Here is a 14,692-nt window from a genome sequence, read left to right as displayed (position 1 = left end):
ATATATGATAAGGTTCTTGTTAGGTAGAAGGTATTGAAGTAAAACGCCTCGAATTGAAGGCGTAGAGCATGTTATAGCCAAGAAGTATATATTAGTCACTCGAAAGATATAATGTGTGTTTGCTATATATAACCTGAATCCTTGCAGCAGCAACGTGCACGTGAGCAAATTCAATTTCGAAAATCACTTTTTTTGTCAAATTGAGCAAACAGTTGCTATTTGTGAAGTTGCCGTTTCATTGAGTTTAAGGCAGCACTAACTTAAGCTAAAGTTATAAGTAATGTTTATGAATGGAGATTATACAGATGGCTGCATAAAAGTGTTGTTTCGGCTGATCTTATAAGCACTGGTTTCAGTGACCCAGGAGATGAGTCAATCTGTCCTTGTTGTGTGTACCACGTCTTCTACCACTGTAAACTTCCCTCCCTAATCGTAAATTGCGTTGTAATCTATCTCACCCGTCTACGTTGGGCTTCGATTTCTCTTTGCTTGAAGCGTAGGTCGTCGCATAGAATGTCTAATCGTTTTTTACAATTGTTTGCGCAAAAGTTAGCGTTCTTCGACTTGAGGACGCTGAGCTCCCTTTGCAACGACAGTTTCTCAGTGGACCTTTTCCGTAACTCTGTAAGCAAATTTTTCATTTGCTGATTCATGTCAGTGCGGCCTGATAACACTTGGAGGCTAAAATATGAGATACAGGCAATTTAGTTAGTACTGCATATTTTCACAAGGCAACCAATTGCTCCGTATTCTGCTTCTTATCGACTCTCAGCTTACTCTATTTTAGTATTAGAATTGTCACTATTTGTGTTCTTTATTTTACTAGTATACAATGCACAGTTTGTAGCTGCAAAGAGCCGTGTATTTCTCATAAAGTGCTGACAGATCGACGTACAAATATGCATTGTAGCCTATAAATTCTAAATTTCGATGGACGTCGTATGCATTATGTTTAGTTTCATCCCAGCAGGGCTTTTCGAACCCTATATTTAGTAACACACACGGAAACCCATATTTTCAAATGGAAAGTGCTACGAAGTTATCCATAAATTATAGTTAGTTATTATAAATAAAAATCAACTCACTTTGCTGTAGGCAAAGCGAGTACTTTCGCTTGAGCTGTTGCTTGAGTTGAACGAGAAGGCGCCACTTGGGTACCCATTAGCGTTGCCTGTGTATTGAACGCTTCCCCACCGCAAAGCCTATTGCCCTTTGAAAAGAGAACGAATCGATCGCAAATACGTTTATAAAAGATGATTGTTTATCTATGCTAATTTCCTTTCCAGAAGTGTCAGCATGGCGCCAATATTCGATACCTAGCCGGTATAACGCCAAGCATGGCCTAGGTTTTTTAAGTTAATTAGATAATTTTTATTTGCTGCATTATTAACGATTTACTAAATAAAATGAATTGAACTATGAAATTAATATTAGATTTTATATAGTTATTGGCACAACATTGGATACATATCGAAAATCTGATAAATCCCAACCTTGCTTGAGCGTCTTTACGAAGCTCGATTTTTTAAATTGACAAAATGGATTTCTGCTTATTGTAAGCTAGAAAATTAAGTAGGCAGTAAGTCTTGGCGTTTTTCCCGTACTGTTTGCGTTAAGACACAGTGCAACCTTTATTTGAACCTTTGATTAAGGCCCCAAAGATGGATATTTTAGGTGAAGAAACACTTAGCATTTAGCAAGATCAAACGCCGTCCGAAGTTGAAGAGCTGGAAAGATTTGCATTGTGTACAAAAAGGAGTTCGTGTCAAAGGGAACTGCCAAATATTAGTTTATAAAATGTTCACTATGGTTGTTTAAGCGTGGAGGATCCACTTTGGTGTAGACGAGTTTAACGGGAATCATCTCAAGATACTGAGGGTCATCAACCGAGTAGCGAATTTGCTCGACGGATAGACTGCGAGAGGAAAATTGCGGTAACTTACAACTAACAGGATATACATAAAAAAAGACTATGTGGGATACTTTGCGCATTGGCTGAATGCAACAATAAGAGTTGGGTTATCGTTATGCCATAATCTCTCGTTCAGCTCCTTTTACCATGGAGGTTAATTAGATTGGTTAAGCAGTAGAAAAAGGTCCGAACAATGATGCCCAATGTATATATATAATGATCATTTAAAATATACTCGAGTAAAGTGCTAGTAACGATGTGTCTTCCCTTTAGTGAAATAAAAACGTGCCCATATAAATAGAATCTACCAAATAAAGATGGTTACATTGAATATCTGTATTTCCACATATCTTCTCTGTTTTGCACTATATTGATATTTCGCCTCGAAGCGTCTACCGTTTTTTCTTATTTTGCCTAACTGACGTGTATGGTCATTCTTTTTAACTTCAAATCATATTATTATTAGATTAGATTACAAATTAGAATCAAAATTTATCATATTGGGAGTTTGGATACGATTTCGCAGTTCTTACCTGCTTTTGTTGACTTAGTAATGTGGCCTGAGATGAAACCGGATGAAGCAGCTGTTGAGTTAATCTTTGTGTTTGGATTGCTTCGTCTTGCTCGATGGCGTGCGACCAAATTTCGTCATCAGAATCATCCGAGTCGTTGAGTCTGGGCCGTTTTGCGGCGCTGTCTGCGTCAAGATCGCTCATTCTGTGTTTTATCTCAGTGTTGTGTATTGACAGTGTCTGTACTTTGAACAACGTATAATCAGATGGGCATTGAACAATCACAGTGTCGGCTATCATTGGAAGAGGAAACGGGGTTAAAAACAAACAAATTTGCGATTAAAACCCGATTTTTTATAATCTGCACTAAATTGAGGTCATAGCAATCCACCTCGTCGAAAAAGATATGCTACTAAAAGTATGGATCATACGCGCACATCTGTAAAATACATATAGACATATATATGAACTCGTTCAGCAGTTTATTAAAATTGATGCTGTTACTAACTAAAACATCTATTATGACAAAAATGCAATTGTTTATGTAAAAATTGAATCTAAAAAAATAGGCCTGCCAGTTTACTGTCTACCTTTACGTATACTATTTAAAAAATTAAAATATGACATTAAAAATAATACGTATGAGTAATTAAATGCTACCTTTATTTTGGAAATTATTGAAGTGTTATTTCAATGAAATAACCTATAGGAAGAATGTTTTGTCTGGTTTCTAACAGTTTGCAGAGAGTTGCTTCAAAGTGTGACGTTTACAAAGGCAACCTTCAATACAATTTACTTTCACTCCTGGTTCTGTAAATACGTATCCAAAAAAACACATTTGTTTAACGTTAAAAGGGACAAAGGTACAAACCGCTGAAAAAAATATTTTCGGTAACGTCGAACTTTCACTAAGACACATGCTTCTGCGCTGCTTTCTGTTATTTTTAGTTGTAAAATAGATGCGACTATTTAAATATGTATTTACCAAAAAAATAATGATAGTAAATTGCGCAGGGGATTAACTTGGAAATATTTTCCTCGGGCGACCTTTGCCCAAAAGTGCCTTACAACTTTCAGCTCTCGAGTCCGAGAAGTGCAAGTTCGGCCCCGGAGCCACGCAACTTTTATGCATCTTTTCTGCTTCGTCTCATTACCTTCTTACTATAGAGACGCCAGCTTACGTTTAACGCCGCCTAGATCTCTGAACATCCTAAAGGCTTTATCAGATCAGAAATGTAAAAAAATTGGCAACTTCAGCATAAAGCCTACACATATTTTTCCAATAATAACGATACCACCACTCACTATTAATAACTTGTGTGTTACGAAATAGCAAGTCAAATTTTCATTTCCACAAAACATTTCTCACATATCGATGCAAACACAAGCAGCAACAACGAAAAAAAAAACACAATTCCACAGTGACGAAGACCCTTCCTAGCTAAACTCTAAACTCTGAAGTTTCCGCTCTGCTTGGATCAAACTATCAACCTATCTACTTACCGACTACCTGGGTTTTTTCCATCGAATTTGTTTGTCAACAGATTATTTATATTTGCCGCCCACCCTGGTCGAAGCAGCGCGACTTGCAGATAGGCATATGTCGTCGTTCCGAGCATTACTGGAGCGCCAAGTCATCGGACAATACCGCAACAGCGGCAAATCATAGACAGCGAAGATCCGAGATAACTAGTAGTCTGTCTACGCTATCAGCTGCAGCAGCAGCAGCAGCACCACCACACAAAATTACAACAACAACTCGTTTCATCTCGGTGGCGAGTGGTTTCGATTTTGGCGATGTAAACACAGTGGCAGTTTATTTGTACGTGATTTGAAACGGCGGTGTAGTAGTGAAGTGCGAATTGGCCGACGGAGTGGAGTGTGGCCGTACCGTACCGTTGCCCCTGTTCGCAGTGCAGTGGGTCCGTCGGTTGGGACGCGGAGGTTGGCGGTGTGCTGGCCGTGAGGATGTGATGCACGTCCGACTCGCCCAGCCGCCGCAATGTGCGAGGCGACGGCAAACCAAGCAGCCCCGCCGGCACAACAACATCAACAACAGTCACAACAACAGCCAACAGCATCAGTACAACCCCCACCTGAACAGCAGTTTTCGACAGCAGCGCATGCGGCGACAGCCGCGGGATCGGCCCCGTCAGGCTCGCAGGTCGGCTTACCTGGACCCTCCAGGCTGTCCGGACTTCTGGGCTCGACGAGCGAACGGCCCCCGCGCGAAGAGCTGACCCCCCGCGAAATAGCACTACTGGCACGAGTCGACAGCCTTCTGTTTGGGGTTGTCAGAATGCAGCTGCCAGAAAACCAGGAAAAAAAGGCTCTTCTAGAGAAGGGTGTCCGCGCCCTCGAACAGGTCATCATCGATGTGCGCAAAGGCAAGGCCCGCCGAAAACGGAAACGGCGATATGAGCATGATGCTGATGATGAGATACTGTCGTCGACAACGGCGGCGGCTGCAGCGACTAGTACTAGCCTAACTACGAACGATGGAACTAATGGAACCATTAATAATACTTCTAGTACCACTAGTGCAACAATGACGACTACCGCTGCTAGTACCATCTCAACAACTGCAAACGAATTTAACGCGGCGGCGCCATCGGCAAAACGAACTGTGCCCCCAGGACGGACGGGTGTCAACGACGCCGAAGTGAACTCTTCGACTGATGATAGAACTTCTGTTAAAGACGATCCCGCAGTGCTTGGAGTGAAGGAAGAGCCTATGGATATTGATGTGGATGAGAGTATACCTCGAGTGAACGGCCACGATGTCGCTGAAGCTGGACATAGCGATGCCATTAATGAGGGTCAGCGTCAAGCGGATGAAGAGGTAGCGCAGCTGACCGAGATTCGTGCCAATGGTAGCTGTTCACCGGAGACCGCAGGCGACAGTAATATTACTAACGACGCGACTGCCGATTGTAGAAATCGAAGCGGGTGTCCAGGACCGTCGGGACGAGATGGGGTAACTGACCAGTCGGAGCCGCGACCTGAACTTGCTGATGAATGTGAGGACGAATACCTAACCGAAATACCGGTCGAGCTGTGGGCCAAGTTAGGCCATTTGAATCTGCTGCTGGAAGACTACGAGAAGGCATTATCAGCCTACCAGCAATACTTTCAACGGCGAGAGGATTCATGGAATAACATAGCATTCATGTATGGCTTGGCAATGGTCTACTACCATTATTCGCAGTTTGAATGGGCTATCCGGGCGTTTCGTGAAATTCTCTATCTTGAGCCGGCATTCTGTCGCGCCGCAGAGGTGCATGCCCGTCTTGGCCTTATGTACAAAGTTCGCGGTGACTTTGCTGAGGCTCAGCGTTGTTTTGAACACGTCGCTAGAGCGATTCAGAGCAGTGAGAAATTGTCGATATCATTATTTGAGCTTCAGTTCCATCAGGCCCACCTGTGCGAAGTGCAAGGAAAGTTACGTCAGGCTAAGGAGCAGTACGAGGCCCTGCTGGAAAATCCAGCATTGCCGAGGAGCGTGAAGGCCGAGGTATTACGCCAACTCGGTTGGATGTATCATTCACAACCGATGGATGCTCTCGGACCACTACGAGGTATCGGGCTGCCGCCTCTGCCTTCGTTGCCGTTGCCGCCGCACCAGCAGCGACAGACGCTCGCGATTCAGTGCCTTCAGAAGAGCATCGAGTGCGACCCGACGAGCGGACAAAGTTTGTACTTCCTCGGGCGGTGCTTTGCTGCCGCAGGAAAAGTGCACGACGCGTTCATCTCGTACCGAAGTTCGGTTGACAAGGCGGAAGCTAACGCCGACACATGGTGTAGTATTGGCGTGCTCTACCAACAACAGTCACAGCCAATGGACGCGTTACAGGCGTACATCTGCGCCGTCCAGTTGGACAAGCTACACTCGCCCGCTTGGCTCAATCTTGGCGTACTCTACGAAGCTGTTAAACAGCCTGCCGACGCGCTTAAATGTTACGCCAACGCGTTGCAGGGCTCACTATTCAGCCCTGACTCAAATCTCAACACCTGTCAGATACCCTAAAACGTCAGGGAACGCCAGCTTTCATAAAAGAAGTTGTAGACAGGCGGTCAGAACGTGAGAGTGGCAGTTCATGCTGCATTCGGGATTGCGGACAACTACTCGTACTCGGGAAAAAGGCTCATCATTGACAAATGAAGAATTGTAGACAGATCTCGGGGCGGTAACCGAGGATATGCTGAGGCCGTTGTCGCTTTTTATTACAACAAATAGATGCAACAATTACAACAACAGCAACAACAAATTAGACAAACGAAAGGGGAGAAAGGATGTTTCTTAGTGAAAAAAAAAAATGAAGAACGACAATTACAAAGCCACGAATTTTTGAGATCACAAAACACTCATTTTGCACGAATGAATGCGTGCGAAAACTGAAAATTTCACACCGTCACAACATTCGAAGACGTACTAGTTAGATCGGCAATATCAAAAATAAGTCTTATAAGGCCTACGAAGTGGTCACTTGTTCTTTAGAGTTGAACGAAACTGGTTAGCGATTATAACAATAGTGAACAAATACCTCACACCCACATTCGTGCAAACATAGCCATATGAACCTATTTAGAGAGACACACGTGACGAAAGAAATTCAAAAACAATGTAATATCCATAGCAACGTAACATCTACTTATATCTAGACCTAAATAGCTTGCAGGCCTTCACCGACATAGGAATAACATTGTGAGTGGACCACTTCTCCATTTTGTGTAAAGGCTGTTCATAATGTTACGCTTATTTGAGGAGAAAATACGATTGTTCAGTGGAAATTATGGTGAAAGTCTACGAAAATTTATAACACACATATACACGTCACAAATTGACATTCACAAAGATACACATATATATACATACACACCCTCACGCAAACAGACACATACACAGATTATTTCATAAACAGAGAAATACAAAAAAATGCGATGAGGATGACGTCAAACAAAGAATGAAGACGTTATACAGATTGTACGAATGAGCTTTCCCTTCCTGTAATGTTATGGTGTGGTGGAAACAGTCGCCAGCCTATGGAGTTCATACAGATGACGATTGTTGCCCATGGAGGAGCGAAAGTTGAGAGTAAAATATATAGAAAAAGAATTATTGAAAAAGAAATTAACTATCTAAGGAGAAGACGAGAAATATAATGTCGAGGAAGAAAAATGAAAAGCATATTGTACATAAACACGCGACAGGCCCGCCATGACGTCGCCGAAGTCGAGGTCGTGGTGTGGTTCACATTTGTAAATGACCTCTAGTAAAAATCTTAATCATCGTCAACGTACAGGCGTTTTCTATTCTATTTATTAGTTTTCTGTTAGGAAATATGTTTGCATTTACGTGTATGATGGATATCAGTAAGTAAAAGTCCTTGACGATAATTATTATTTTAACAGATGTCATAGTGGAATTTAGTACGAAAAGATAATACTAAGAGAACAATAGAATTTAAAGATCTGTCATACAAGCTGTACAATTGACACCTGTGAAGAATATTTTTTAAAAGCCTTAGAATGTTCAACTGATAGTTAATAAATACATATGGGGATCAAAGATAGGTCTATCAAACAAATGATACTAAAGAGAATATGATAAATATAGACGTAATCTTTAAAGCTGTGAAGGATAAGTAAGCAACGTGCGTCATGTTAAATACGTGTGTACCGGTAGCTAAATGTGCTACGGGCATTTGCGATGCACGCCGGCTTCAGTACTAACGTCAGTAACCAACAAACTTATTAGACCAGTATTTGGTTCAAGCGGACCAATTGAAAGTTGATATCGCTCATATTCGGGAAGAGCGCGTCCATTTTTGCTTCCGAAGGTCAATTAATTCCGCGTTCGCAAGGGTGTTGGATCGTGACTTCGCTTACCAAATCCAAATTCATTGTTTACCCAGTTTTTTTTTTGCAATTTGTTATTAGCAAACCAAAGTTCATTCATTTTGTAATCCATTGTCCATATGTATATCTATATCTATAGGTATGTACGTTAAGCTCGTCGTGTATGCAAAATGATAATTGGTTCCCTTATAATAATACGTTTTCTCGAAAACTCGATCGAGCGGTAAGAGATTCAAAAGCCTTTATGCTCTAGCAAATGCTCTAGATGTATAAAGACGTAATTCTGAGACACGAGATCTTGATTATCAAGTATTAAATTCCGGTTATCCCGTATTCCCTATTCGAATTTTGAAATCCAAGTTTTCATCAAATCTACTATTTTTCCTACTCAGTTGTTTTTCTTTAGTCTAACCTCTTAGTATTACACATATGCGTAATACATTTGCGCTACTATTAGGGATTATTTTTACAAATGCTAATACAGCGGTGTAGTTAGAAGAAGATCGTATCGGCGTCCATAAGTGCATTTGAGTTAACTGAGTCACCCAAAAAGTTTGTGGGCCTTTTTATATTTTTAATAGTTTTTTCAACTTTGTCACCACAATTTTTAAAGACGTTACAATAAGTGTAAAAAATTTCCGCTTTAAATTATACTGCCGAATGACTCAGATGTCTATTGGAAAAAATGATCGCGTCTCGACCATATTCCCAACGTTGAATGATGCGTTTAGCAGTCGCGATGATGCGTTAATCATTAATTAAACAAAAAGATTGTATTTAGCTTGCGATTGATTAGGTCAAGGTTAGTAAAGAAAATATTGGAATGGGTTGGTAGCCAGGCTTGGCAATATTTAAATCTGTCATGCCCTTGACTAACTATATTATTATATTATACTAATTATATTATACAAAAAACGAGCACTGTCTTTCTTTCATATACCTCTGTCTTGAAGATTACATTATTCAAGGCCGAAACAATTTGGACAACTGCAATTGAATTAAGCGTCGTCTTTCTTTAATAATATTTTCTACTTCCCACTTTTCTTGATATGATTTTTCTTACTCAACACTGGGACAACCAATAAATAACCTACACAATTGCAATATAGCGAAAAGGCTCAACACAAAAAACACGTTATATTTTTTAATTTATAACTGTTCCAGGCATACTCAGATAGAAAGATATTGGTTCGTAGTTTCTGCTTTTGGTGCCCGACTTTAGTGGCCATAAATTTCGCCTGTGAATTCTACTCAAATCTGTTTCACGTAAAGCGACTGTCAACCCCTGGCAGCCGACCCAAGCATAACCCAAGTAACCAAGCATATATAATCGAGATTAAAAAAAAATCTATTAAGTATTTTAGTTAGAAATCACAAGTATAATCAAAACAAGCTTTTCATTTTGTCTTTTTTTTTTTTACTTTTGCCGCCAATCCTTTGCAAGACACATTAAAGAAAGACATGGATACATCCATGTGGTTCACAATATACACAAATGCTTATTTGACAGTGTTTATTTATCGGTATACGTTGTAAGCACGCTGTTACGTACCAGTTAAGATCTTGTTATCCGCTTCCTTGCACTAAAGTTCATGAGATATTATCTCTATGAATCGCTTTTCGTGCAACTGTCTGAATCGAAATGAAGATCAATTTTTTCAATGATATATGGGAAAAAAAGTAATTCTGGCAAAACGTATCATGTTCTATTACCGATGGGAACAGTAGCATATCTCGTGTAATAAATCCAGTGTATGAAAAAAAAGACATGGATTTATGTTGAGTTTTGAATCTGCCTAAACGACAAAGCAGCTAATACAAGATAACACAGTAAGTACAAGCACCTTGCGGAGGCTTGGTGAACTTTCTACCTACTCATATATAAGAATGCTTATCTTTTTTCGTTCGTGGCCCCGAACGGTCAGCCAAGAAAAACTAAAGCAGCTCAACTTAGCAGCTGGTTGCATGCTCCACGCAGTTCAACCGTCAAATCAAATATGATTTTTGGCACTTTATGCGGTAAATACACATAACTTCGAGCTACTTTAGCTGCCTGGGCTTCCTGAAGTGTCCGCTGTAACAAAAGCGGTTGAGCTGCCCGAGCATGTTAGTACTGCCTGTAATATGCTATATTTTATGAGAGAAACATTTAATTAGTTTTTAGTTGTTTCACTTACAAACGAACAAAAGTAAACTGATTCATTTCTTACTTTACTCCCAACCCAAACCCACTACATAAACACGAGTATAACAATTTTTAGATTGAAACCTTGAACGGGGAGAATCTTGCACATTACGAATCAACGCATGTTCTATCGAGAAACTGCACAAGCACGAGAATCGGCCAGCGTGAGACCAACAAGTCAAGGTTAACTTGTGTGAACTTTGCGAAGATCTGGTTCGATCACCGTTAGTCTTCAGCCCGGTAGCAGGATTGCTGCGCTAGACAGCAACAAAACGCCATTGAGACAGGCATGGTACTTATCTGCAGTATTCTTAAACCTAGAAGTTTTCCTCTCCCAAACACTGGCTGATTGAGAAGACGTCTCGCTACAGGATTAAGAGGCGCCCTGTAGCAACAAACCGCATGTCCGAGACAGTCGCGGCCAGTCGCATAACAAAGGCAGCGATTGAAGACGTCGAAACGACTCAGGATCGCTTAAAAAAACGACTATTGTGTAAAGAAATGCAAAGGAAACGACCCGAACTTTAACTCTGCTACTACCACCTTCCGCGTTTACGGATATCGATGCCATCCTACTTACTGAAATTTGAAAGTGAAAGTCCTTACAGCTGCCTAGTTTTCACGGTGTTTACTTACTCGGGCGCTTTTGCGTCAAGCAAGTCCGCCCTAGTTGCAAAGTATTAGCGCTTTACAACTCAAAACGAGGAAAGGGTCAGTGTGGCACTTGTCAAAGATGATATAATAATTCCAAGGAGCAGTCGATGTGGTATTATAGCAGCATACGTGCTGTCTCCGAACAGCGAAAATATAACGAAATGGTTGGACAGAACCACCCGTGTTATTTCTGGCAAATCGCAAACGAAGATCGACAAATTGAGCGACCCTTGCATGCGCACGCACCTTATTTAATCAGTTTCGGGTGCCGTATATTCTTCAATATGAACACACGTATGTTTACGGGTTAAATAGGAAGAATGATCGTCGATATATTCGCGTCAAACATTAGAACGGAAAGAGTTTAGTCCATAAAAAGAAACAATCCACTAAAAGACGGGATCATTTGGAGGTAGCTTATACCGGTCGAAGTGGAACTGTTTCTCCAGCGAAGAAAAACCTCGTAGAAAGAAAATGCCAACCGAATCCAACCAAACTCGGCCCTGAGCTGAAAACCTTGCTTCCGATTTTGCACCACCTAAACACAGACACTTTCATCGAGATTTTGATTAAAGTGCTGAAATTATCTGTAACCTATTCGAAGTTGTACAGCAACGACCGTGGTTTGACTCGATTTGCAGTCTCTCTTCTGGTGCACCGCGCAAGACAGACTCGTTGACCAAACGTCACTCGCATATGCGGCCGCTCTGTAACTTCCTAAAGAAGTTGATATAGGTGATTACTCGAGTCGGCTCGTCAGCAGTATCTTGAGCTACAGAAGGACAACTTTGTAATAAAGCGGGAAGAAAGTTACACAACTAATTGCGCAATGAGAGACGGGCATCCGGGTGTGTCTTCAGACGCTCGTATCCCGACTGAATAGGACAGGTTCCGTGCAGGACACTCGACCCCTACAATGTGCCACACACTACGTCAGGAAACGCACTTTACCTATCATCGGCTAAAACAGGTACTCTAAGCTTTGTTTGTAGATATTTAATCGGCATTCGATATGGCACCCCGACACAGAACTCTAATAAAGACTGCACAATGTAGAGTCCCTCACAGTACGCTGTATATGACCAAGGCGACTCTGTTGGAAAGCTAGATTACCAAAGGTGGACAATTCAGCTCGTATCGTTGATACGGGCCAAAGCCTATCCCTTTCTCCTTTGCCGTTGAATGATCTGCTTTTTTATATTCAATAGCAAGCGGGGCACGTAGAAATGCTATTTTACACCGACGATCTTGCCATTGTTGACCAGGGTCGGTTTCGCGCCTAGCAAGTCCTCGTTCTATGTGAGAAACGTGGAACTATCGCTCAAGGTAAACGAGATGGAGGCCATGATGTTCCGCCATAGAAGTCGCTTCACTGCTATTGATATGCTCCGTATAGGCAGAACGGTTTCGAAGTACGTGCCTAACTACAAATACCCGTTTCATTTAAACCTCAACTCTCCTTAAACAAAGTTTAAGGTTGACATTTTGCAAGGCACATCACAAACAGGATACGAAGAGCAATGGTGGCGAGTGTGAGCAAATGTACTTCATCTAGATTTTATTTATGAACGCTGCCGGTTCTGTTCGAAATTAAGGCGGTCCCGATAGCTTTTTACGAAGTCCAGGAGCAGGTTGAGGAACTCGACCGAGTTAAAACCGCGTCCCTAAAACGCGGCATCGGGTCGCATCGCTCACTCTTAGGCGACACACTGCTACTTGTAAATAGGCTGAAACACAGATTCAAACTTGCCACTGCCTATATTTATTTGGAGTCCATGAGTGTATAAGAGAAAAATATGGCTGAGATCGGGCCCCATTTCTCATAACACAGATTAATAACTAATGAAACTTGGAAAGGAGCGAACCCAATTAGTCGACATGTAGTTATGCATTTGGCAGTATATGGGTTTCACTACACCATATGGTACAATGGGTTCTCATCCTACGGATGCTGCGTGTGTCTATACAAGATGTGGTGAAATATGCCTGAGGTATTATGCGACGTCGTACGTTGAAGTACTTCGCTGAACAGTGTCTTTGAGCGGACGCATCACTTTTAAAATATTAACTTCACAGATCTATTAAGTACAATTATATTTTTGTTCCTATGACTTATTAGTGAATAATTATTAATTATTATTGCATTCACTTCACAAAGGCAGTTGAAACTTACTTATTTAGTAGTTCTAAATTAATAAGGATTTATATAAAGTGATTTAGAAAAGGAGAACACTTTGTACCGTGTGCGCTTGTAATATCTGAACAATACTTTCACATCACCCATTTTCGGTTTTCAAGGTCAAGTCTTCTGAACTATATTTGCTGCAAGGCTTGAACCAGATTCGGATTACATTGAGCCTGTCGTTGAGCCTGAGCGCCGTCCTCGGAGTTGCTACAGTAGCAATAGTTTTCTATTGTCGGGTAGCTGGCGCACAATGTAGCTCACCGGCGTGCTGTCCCTCCATGGCTAAGAGAGCTTAATCTGGTACCCACTTTTGACCACTTATCCTCGACCCAGCCAGCAAACGACAAGATACCGGCCTCCGAACTCCGACCATGTTATGTTTCAGTTGTGGATCGGCTGAATGAATATACGTTGGATCACTGTTGGTCTGATTTTGACTGCTGATGAAGACAGAGGATGTTTCGTGGTGGTGCGAAGCCCTTTTCACGTAATGACGACGTGCTTGTTGCTGTTAAGTAACTAAACCCTTCTGAAAATACCGTACACAAATAATATAATTAGTTAAACGTTGTTTAAACTATTAGATAGGTTCTCTGGTTGCAGTTTGCGCAAAGGCAAGATACCACGACAAAGTAGTAACAGTTTTTCGGCCGTTGAATAAACCAAAATCGACAGTCACCCAAACTATGGTAATCAGCATCATAATTATTGTCGTCACGTGGCCTGTCACCATCCAATTTCTACCTAGCTAGCTGCCAACTATAATCCAGATATGTATATCAACGTCCAAGTAGATCTGTATTGTCAGTGTAGATCTATGTAATTTTCAAGCCATTTTACGAACTGCTTGTGTCGCCTATCAGTTCGGCTCGATCCCCCAGGCGACCTGTTGAAGCTGGTGCTCGGAACCCAATTTCAAACTATCGATAAATGAAAGCAATAGTATCTCTGACAAAACTATTTTGAGCGACGTTCTTCGAATAGATGGTGGCCAAAGTTGGAAAAACGTTGTTCAATTGGTAGATTGATGACAATGCGTGTGTGCGTCATTCACTAGACGCTGCTATGACTGTAAACGTATGCGGCCGTCGTTGTCGACTGAGGCTATCAGAACAGACGTACTGTGCTGCTCTGTTGTTTTGGCTCGAGACCGGATAGTAATAATGATCAAAATAAAGGATGTTGCAATTATCGTGGTAGTATACCGGAGTGAGTATCCGACCGTTAACACTTTATGTATTACCTGTTCGATGAAAAGTTACATAACACGCCCAAGGTGTTGCACTCCTTCGTTTTGTTATGCTCGCTATTCGATATTAAAGCTCACAGCATCCACTTCTGAGTTGTATGTGACATCATGCTACGATATACAGAAGGAAGCGCGA

General features: G+C 41.5%; 2 protein-coding genes across 6 annotated transcripts in view; one reads left to right on the top strand and one right to left on the bottom strand.

The window, feature by feature from the left end:
• LOC111251850 (uncharacterized) overlaps positions 1–4,069 on the bottom strand; it is a 6,884-nt gene extending 2,815 nt beyond the window's left edge. Inside the window, exons 1-5 of one of the 5 annotated variants that reach the window (XM_022808900.2) lie at positions 3,928–4,069; positions 3,085–3,234; positions 2,446–2,717; positions 1,086–1,210; positions 459–681 (exon numbers count right to left, since the gene is read on the bottom strand). In XM_022808900.2, coding sequence (XP_022664635.1) covers positions 459–681; positions 1,086–1,210; positions 2,446–2,628 — 531 coding nt within the window. In that variant the 5' untranslated portion in view covers positions 2,629–2,717; positions 3,085–3,234; positions 3,928–4,069. The other 4 variants (XM_022808899.2, XM_086990849.1, XM_086990847.1 and 1 more) reach the window with 4 other exon arrangements.
• A 172-nt stretch (positions 4,070–4,241) lies between these two features.
• On the top strand, positions 4,242–7,720 carry LOC111251818 (uncharacterized). The gene has a single exon (XM_022808847.2). The coding sequence runs from the start codon at positions 4,427–4,429 to the stop codon at positions 6,449–6,451; it is 2,025 nt and encodes a 674-aa protein (XP_022664582.1). The 5' UTR covers positions 4,242–4,426; the 3' UTR covers positions 6,452–7,720.
• Positions 7,721–14,692: the final 6,972 nt, after the last annotated feature.

The sequence above is a fragment of the Varroa destructor genome, unplaced genomic scaffold (assembly GCF_002443255.2).
Source record: "Varroa destructor unplaced genomic scaffold, Vdes_3.0 BEIS01000005.1, whole genome shotgun sequence".
NCBI classification, from domain to species: domain Eukaryota; kingdom Metazoa; phylum Arthropoda; class Arachnida; order Mesostigmata; family Varroidae; genus Varroa; species Varroa destructor.
Note: the sequence above shows the minus strand (reverse complement) of the source record. Positions and strands in the feature narration are given on the sequence as shown.